This window comes from Neophocaena asiaeorientalis, unplaced genomic scaffold (genome assembly GCF_003031525.2).
Source record: "Neophocaena asiaeorientalis asiaeorientalis breed wild unplaced genomic scaffold, Neophocaena_asiaeorientalis_V1.1 scaffold59, whole genome shotgun sequence".
NCBI classification, from domain to species: Eukaryota; Metazoa; Chordata; class Mammalia; order Artiodactyla; family Phocoenidae; genus Neophocaena; species Neophocaena asiaeorientalis.
The window spans coordinates 17,544,587-17,552,970 of NW_020174268.1; the positions used below are offsets into that span (position 1 = coordinate 17,544,587).

At 54.7% G+C, this 8,384-nt stretch overlaps 1 protein-coding gene across 2 annotated transcripts in view; it reads right to left on the reverse strand.

Annotated features, from left to right (window-relative positions):
- Positions 1-2,237: 2,237 nt before the first annotated feature.
- MTUS2 (microtubule associated scaffold protein 2) overlaps positions 2,238-8,384 on the reverse strand; it is a 312,496-nt gene continuing 306,349 nt past the window's right edge. For both annotated transcript variants that reach the window (XM_024755523.1, XM_024755525.1), the window contains 4 exons: positions 7,296-7,394; positions 6,081-6,200; positions 3,644-3,741; positions 2,238-2,551 (listed from right to left, as the gene is read on the reverse strand). In XM_024755523.1, the coding sequence (XP_024611291.1) occupies positions 2,338-2,551; positions 3,644-3,741; positions 6,081-6,200; positions 7,296-7,394 (531 nt within the window). In that variant the 3' untranslated portion in view covers positions 2,238-2,337. The remainder of the gene's footprint in view (positions 2,552-3,643; positions 3,742-6,080; positions 6,201-7,295; positions 7,395-8,384) is intronic.

Sequence of the window (8,384 nt, forward strand, 5' to 3'; positions counted from 1 at the left end):
GAGACAGAGGTCCAAGTCCTAACAGTGTGGGGGCTGGAGAGGCACAGAAGGGGCCCGGTGGCCGCCACCCCTCGTGTTCTGGGATAGGAGCCGTATATGATGGGCGTCCAAGACAGGGAAATGAAGCCAGGGCAAGGTGGGAATTAGCTCAAGTACCCAAGGTCAGGGCTGGTTAGAGCCACGCTCTAGTCACCTGGTGAGGGATTACTTCGTTCTAACACCACTACAACTTTGCGACAGGCTAACACACTGGACCACATTCTAACGTAACACTGATACCTGTATTGCTGCGTGACTGCATTTAGCAAGTGCCGTTAGGGAAGCAGTCCCTGATTCAGAGGGCTGAGCTATTGTGTCTGCGGGTGGTGCCTGCTAAAAGAATAAATACTTGTGTGTTTCGTCAACGTGGCATGATCTACGCTAATGGGAGGCCCGACTCAACACCACAGCGTCACGCAGAGCCACTACAGGAAAAGAATGTTTCTTCAGTGGCTACTCCTGTGTTTGTCCCCAGGATGGGCGACACCTGGAGGTCTGCTAGAAACGAGATGTACACGAGGCCAGGAAGCCCCACCTTGACTCACGCAAGGAACACAGACCAGGTCTGTCTTTACACCGGCCACGTACTCACAGAGCAGACAGGGCTCTGGGCCAGCCAAGCCCTTCCGTGGGCCGTTTCTTCCCTGCTCTGTGGCTCTGGCCCACGAAGCAACCCTCCATGAGGCCGCCCGCCTCGGCTATGCTCAGAGCCAGTCCCGTGCTCAGGACCATTTTGAGGGGCCTCAGGGAGAGAAGTGCAGGGTCTTCGTCACGAACAGTGAACAAAGGCATCATTACCATCACCGTATCAACTGCTGAAACCGCTTCTTTCTTTTGTGTGTATTGCTTCTAATCGTCCACAGCACTACAGGAATACCTCTCAGGTTCTAATTCTACCGTTTCAGAGCCAAACGCCAGTCCAGAAGCCAGCCACCGCTGGCTGGCTGTTTCCCGGGCTCCTTCCTCTGTTTGGAAGAACCTCCTGGGCCAGAGATGGGACCTCTGTCAGCTGTGGCACTGCTCGATCACCCGGCAGAAAATGCACCTGGGTTTCTGGGAGGCCATGTGATGGTCTAGCACAGCTTGGAACTGATCCCCCAGGATTTTTGGAAGCCCCTGCTGGAAGCCCTGAGCTTCTCACTGTACAGGAATGAGGTTGGGTTACGGAACCAGACCGAAGGGGGGTGCCAGTGAAGTGGGGCTGAGGGTCATATTTTGGTGAGTTGCCCATTTTCAGCATCACATCAGAGTAAAGCAAATAGGATGGCAGAGTATATGCTTTCCTACCCTACGCTTAGTCAGAACACAGACCCTATTAGCGGTCTTCCTTCTTGAGGACGGAGCGTGAATGGTCTTGGCCAACTCCAAGGTCACTCTCACCCTCGTCCTATAAGGTCACGTGCTTCCATATTTTCCCGAAGATGAAAGAGCTTAATGATGGATTCCAAGATGCCATTTAGGAAAAAAAAAGCAGAACTTGTGTTTACGAGACTATAGATGATCCACTGTCATGAGTGACATCTGCAAAACTCCTCACCCCCTCAGGGTTTCCCACTGCTGCCCCTTACCCGCTCATGACAGAAGTATTAATGATTAAAACTCGCGGATGGAGTAACAGTGACCTCACATCGTGTGGACTAAGAAGCTGATTGTCCCAAAGGCAGCTACCGTTCATGAACGGCTGGTGCTTGCGTTAAACAGAGTACCACGTGGTGGCAGGTCGGAAGGCGCTTCTTCTCTGTATCTTTTTTTTTTTTTTCCTTTTTCTATTTTGGGTAGAAATATTCCTGGGAAGGTAGATAGAAATGCATTTTCATTTCCCAATAATTCTTAGGCACGAGTTAGAAAACTGCTGACCTTCACCAAAATATGTCAGCACTTCATGTTATAAAAAATGCAATTCAGAACTGCTGCATGTGTATATACGTATATCTAAATATACACACATATCGGTGCAGTACACAATGATTATTCAATGGATATTCAAAACTGAGCTATTTGTAACTAACCTGATATTCTGCGGTGAAAGTTCATTGCTCAAGAACAGTTGGCGTTTCTTTCTTTTGGCTCTAACTACGGTCAAACGTTTGCACATCAGACACTACCATTTACACTTTCCGAAGTGCCAGTACCAGGACAGTCTTACACGAGGATGAGAAAAGGACTCTGCCTAGGATGCAGCTATGCAGCTACTGGGCATGCGCGCAGGGTCAGTCGGGCCGGTCCATGGTCACCACTCCCTCGAGGCGGAAACCCTCGTGGACCAGGCGCCGCAGTTCGACCCGCAGCGTGGTGGCGTCATCTGGGCGTCATGCTGACTCTGGCGGGAGAGGAGGGCCCGGAGGAGGAGCCTCGGTAAACGGGGGACGTGGGGGACAGTTTAATCGGGCTGGTTGGGTCCCCCGTTTGCAGCTTCCAAAGCAGCTCTTCGTTGGTCCGGCTCAGTCTTTTCTTCTCCTGTGTTTCTTTCTCCACGTGTTCCTGGAGGTTAGCATTCTCCTCTGACAGCTGTCTGCACGGGGAGAACAAGCAACTGTCGAAGGCAGTCACGCCGGAAGGCACTTAGCCTGAGGTCTGCAAGGCCGAGGGTTGCAGGGAACGGGGGTCCCTGCAAGGTGGGTGCCCGCGGGGAGAACAGGGTCCTACCAGACCCCAGGGACCAAGAAGCGGGGTTGAAACGTGATTGCTACTCATCCCACCCACACATCCATTCCCAGAGACCCTCCGCCAACACAGCCCCTCTGCCCGGGTCAGGGGAGGTGCTGGGGGCCAGGGGAGAGAGCAGAAGCCGCCGGAAGAGAGAGAGGGAAGTGTGGCTTGGTGTGGGACGCCCTGCCCCTGGCTCAGGCCTCCCTGGCAGCCATCACCTCTGGTCTGTGCATCTGGCCGCCTGCTGGACCGGGAGCCCTGGAGAACAGGCCCCAGAGCGGTCCTCCTCGAGTGCCCGGCACCCAGTCTGAGGCCTGGTGCATAATGGATGCTTAGTTGATGTTTGCGGCTAATGGATGCTAAATGAAAAAGGAACCGAGGCATTCTGTGCCTCTGTCGTGACAGCAGTGGGTCTGCCCCCCCACCTCCCTTCCTGGGGCCCTCCGAGCAAGGAAGGCAGCACCAAGATGGAAGCAGTGTCCCTGGGGAGCAGCTGCATTGGCGCCTCCCCTCCCTGCTGCCCTTTGGCCAGGCCAGCTCTCCTCTCCCGTGACCAGCTGGCCCAGCGCTGCTGCAGTGCGGCAGGCCCCAGTGATGGAGCTCGGCGTCGGCTCACACGGTGGTTCTCTTTAGCCTAGGAACCCCCAGCTGGCAGCCTCTCCAAAACCTCCTCCAGAAATATCCCCGTCACCCCCCAGCTGTGCCCCAGGCTTTGGCTAGTGTCACTCATTTCCACCAAGGTGGGACCCACCGCTCTGCGGAGCCCGGGCATCGGCTGGGTGCTCAGAGCGGTGCGTTCTATGCTTCCCTCGGCGCGGAGAGTGCCAAGAGCCTGTGTGGGGAAGCCTCAGGGCTCGGAGGAGTGAGGATAAAAGCAGAGCGCTCCAAGGTCAAGAGCAAAGCCATCCTGTTGGCGACACATGCTTTGGAAGCTCCGACGCCCAGGCCCACCTACCTCGTGACGACGGTGTTCTGGTCAATCCTGGCTTTGAGGTCTTCATTCTGCTGTTGGAGAACTTGGATCTTTTCCTCCAGGATAATGTTCTTTTCTGCCTGTAAAAGATGCAGTGTCAAGAGCTTCTCAGCAAGGCCCTATGGATAGATGGCAGACCAATGCCCTTGGCTTCTGGGCTTTGGAACATTATCAAGAACAGTGTTTTCCAAACCGCAGTTTGCAATGCATTAGTCGGTTGTAAAATCAGGTTAGAGGGACGTGACCAGCATTTCTTTTTTAAACAAAACAGAATAGAAAATACCAGAGTGCACCGTGTGTAGTAAAAGTATTGTATATATTTTAGATACAGTATACATTTCCCTTTTAGATATATTATGTGTGTGTATATATTAGTGTATATAGTGGGTTGTATGTATTGTATATATACAACTTATGTGTGTGACTATACTGGATTCCTATGTAGAATATATTTCTCATAGAGTGTCCCCAGACCCCTGCCATTGTCAGAAATGAGCCGTGAGCACCACCTGGACCCCGTTTGGCTGATGGGGCCCCCGGTTCTTCCCATCAGGCCGTCTGCCCTGCACTGGCATCTCTGAGGCCCGTGTGCATTCTACGACATTCTGAATTAATGGAGGGCTGGAAATGCAAACAGCATGGACACACTCTTTTCCTTCTGAGGCTCTGGGCAGCCGGGAACGTGCAGCTCGAGCCCAGCATGGCACATGATCAGAAGAGAACATCCTCTGTGGTTGCCACTGCTCTGCAACTTACGCCCCGCTCTCTCTGTCGGTGTGTCCCCAGGGCCCGAGACCTAGCCGAAGTAGAACGCCATTCTAAGATGCACTGAGAAATAAATGCTAGAGTAATCTTTAAAGAAAACCGCCACTTCTCCATGACTCAGGCTTAGGCATCAGAGCCAAAGGACTGGGCTCTGCCCCTGCCCTTCAGCAAGGCCCTCCCAGGAAATGGGAAGTGATCAAATCAGTTCTTCCCCCCACCCCTACCCACCCCTCTGCCTGGAAAGATTTCTGGAATGAGAACTCTTGCGTACCTGCAGAAGGCCTGGAGCATGGCTAAATACAGCCAAAGAGGCCCGGAGGCTTGTGGCTGACCAGATAACGATGCAGGTGGCCCTGCCTGGAGGAGGAGGGCTGCAGGGCTGAGACGGGAGGACTCTGTTCGCGAGCCCCCCGCTGGCCTTAGCTCTGGCCTTGCTGGGAAGCTCTGGGCTGCTGGAGGGTGCCAGGACGCCAGCATTGCCTCTGATGCTGGCAATAGGCACTCACACCCCCGTCTGCCCTTATCCTGACTGACAGGCGTCCGTGCAGTGAGAGATGTCCCCAGAGAGGGATGGTGCTAGATCAGGAGAGGGGACGTGCCGACTGAATGCAACAGGTGGTCTGGGACCAGCTCCTGGTTTGGACATAGCGGCTTCAAGGACATTTCCGAGACATACGGAGAACTTGGAAAGTTAGAGGAGGTGATCAGTTACTGAGATGGTAAGCTGAGGGTTTGCTAACTGAAAGAAAGCAGGATACAGAACACTCATATGTATGTGTGGGTCGTATATTAGGGTGTGTACACTTGTACAGAAGAAAGGCTCTGGAAACATTAACAGTGTAGAAATATGTCATTTTAATTTTCTTATCTATATCTTATAATTTCCTTTTAGAGGAAATTATATTTCCTTTTAGAGTATCAAAAATTTATTTTAAATATAATAAAAAAGAAAAAATCTACCTGCGACCCTTGGGCCAACCTTCCCCTCAGAATGGCATCTCCCTGGAGGCAGGCTTCTCTGCTGCTGACTCCGGATGACTGTCTCAGCTTCAGCCCTCGCACCCACAGGGGCGGGGAGTGAACTCTGGCTGCTCTACTCCCCCAAAGGGGTGCCCTTTGCTAGCTCTGCGGGAGCCAGGCTGAAAGGCGAGGCAGAGCGTGTGCTGAAAGCCGGGGCCTGGAGCTCTGGCCCAGGGCTCACGCCTAGGCTGGACCACTGTTTGGCCCTGGGTGAGACATGACCTCGTCCTAAGCCTCCGTCTCCGCATCTGTGAAAGGAGGCTCCTGACAGCACCTACTCAGTGGACTGCTGTCAGAGTGTCTGCGTCGTGCCTGGCGCAGAACAGCGATGCTCCACGGGTGCAGGCTCACCGCACACCTTCCCCGGGCTGGGGAGGAACTGGCATCCCCAGTGGTGGATGGAGAGCCAGGCGGGGCATCAGACGGCCTCCGGGTTTCTACAAATGAGGCCACCTCTGAGATTTCTGAACTCCTGGCTTCCTAAGAAAGGCGTTTTCTGCTCACTTGTGAGCACCGGACATGTAAGGGCCCCCACCTGGATGGGGCCATGGATGCTGTTAATATTGACATCCACTGTGGCAGCAGGGATATCATGCAGGTTACTGGGGCCTCCCAAGGTAAGAGGCCAACTCACCAGCTTTTCCAGCTCAATAATCTTCTTTTCCTGCTGGTGTATTTGCTGATTCTTCATCTCTAATACCTGCTTCAGACTCTTCATGTCTTCTTCCAAGTGCTGATAAGGAGCCAGTGCAATCTACAGGGGCAGAGAGCAAGGAGCTATTTACCAGGCACCCCGGCGAAGCCCAGTATTCACCAGCACCATGAATTCAGCGAAATCTAGTCATCCGTTAACAAGCTTCCTAACAGGCACTGGAGAATGAGAGCGAGAGGGCGAGAGGGAGACAATGCTCACAGCCTTCCTGAAAACGATGCCCACGAGTTTCCACTGGGGGAGCTACTAAAAATCCAGCTCCTTGGGGAGCAGGAGAGATGAAGCCGTCATTCCCTGAAACGTCGGATCCTGGGGTGGCCGGATACTACCAGCCTATCGCCCCAAGGGAATTTAGCGGGCAAAAACAGTACATTCAACATTGGCTTTTAACATTCACGCAGACTACTTGATTCAACAGACAGGTGGGGATTGAAAGGTCCCATCCGTGCCCATGGAGGGCCCCGCCCCCCGCCATGCATAGGAAATGAGCAAAGTGGTTTAGAAGCAGAAAAGGCTGTTGTAGAAAAGTAAATGTGAGAATAAGGTTGCCAGATGTGACAAATAAAAAGACAGGATGTTCAGTTATGTTGGAATTTCACGTAAGTGTTGCATGAGACACACTTGTTACTAAGAAACTCCCTTATCTGTAATTCACATGTAACTGGGTGTTGTGTATTTTGCCTCGTGTATTTTATCTGACCTTACATCAGAGGGAAGGAATTGTGCCAGCCTGAGGAAAAACCCCTCACCCTACCAACTGGGGCTTCAGGGATGCCTCCCTTGCAGGCGGCACTGGGAGGGAACGGGACGTGGGGCTGGGATGGGGCCTGGCCAGGGTGGGGTGCTTCCAGGCCCAGCTCGTCACAGCAGCCCAGGGACAGGGGCTGGGGAGCCGTGTGCAATGAGGCAAGAGTAACACTTAGATGGAGAACCCAGGGCCATCCCGACTCAGCACAGGTGCTGACAGGCACATGCTTAAAATCCCGGGAGGCCCTGACCGCTGTCGCTCTGGCGTCATATCGGCACAGGGGCCCTGCCTTCGGGGCGACTGCTGGGGGAGCCCCAGGTGTCCTGGAGTCCCACGGAACTGCCTTGCAAGGGCCCTGTGGGTGCTGGGAGACCGGAAGCGCATGATACCTCCAGCTGCTCCTCAGTGTTTTTCCTCAAAGCTTCCTCGAAGCGTCTGGCTCGGTCCCGCAGAGACTGGCTCTGGAAGGTCAGCGTGTCCACCTGGTCCTGCAGGTAACACACGAAACGTCCAGCCCGGTCCCCTGCAGACGTGGCACCTGGGAGGCGGTGATGACGGCCACCACCCTGCCCTGGGGGCTCTTCCCAGGGCGTCCAGATCAGAGGTCCCCCCCACCAGGCTCCACCAAAAGGCCTTCGCATGCAGCAGGGAGAGGCCCCCAGTCTCCCTGCCTCCGTGCCTTGTCCAGAATGGACCACAGAACACTGACAGATGCATGTTTGTCGCACGGACAGTGCACGCATGCTGGCGGGGCACTCGAAGCAGGTGGCCCGACTCAGTGCCTCCTGAGATCAGACAGCTGTCCTCGCCCCCCACCCCCAGGAAAGCAAGAAGCTTGCAGAGCGGAGGCGTTTAATAATTTATCATTTGACTTCACAAAAGCAGCCCATCAGCAGAGAGGCATCTTGGTCTGTGGGGGCGCTCTAGCCCCCGCTTCACGAAGGACGGTTAGTCCATCTCAGAGAACAACTGCTCTCATCTGTTAAGTTCAAGCCAGAAGCTGTCGAACCAACCTTGACTTCTGGCTCTGCCCGAGCCCCTCCCCCACGCTAAACACAGCAATGGCAGGGCCCGGAGGATGCGGCCTCCCGGGGTCACATCCCCGGATCCACAAACACTGATCCTGCCCCCTCCACTGGCTGGAGCCACTCGCTGACTTTGTCCCGGACCCGGCAACTCGTGTGCCCTCAAGGGGGAGTCAGGGTCGGGGCGCGGGCGAGGGGGAGTTTTCTAAAGCGCAAGCCTGAGCCCCTCACCCCCCTACGTAAAACCCAGTGCCCTCGGGACCAAGTGACGCTGACGCAGCGTCTGCATCCTCCGCATCCGCCTTTCTCGTCTCGCTGCCCCCAACCCACCTTACATCCGCTCCTCCCCCACAGCCAGCTCCCGCTCACCCCCGGCCCTCTTCTGGCCTCCGCTCGGTGCCCCAGGGTGGCAGGCCCCTGGCCTGAGCTGCCACGTGAGTGAAATCTGTCCCG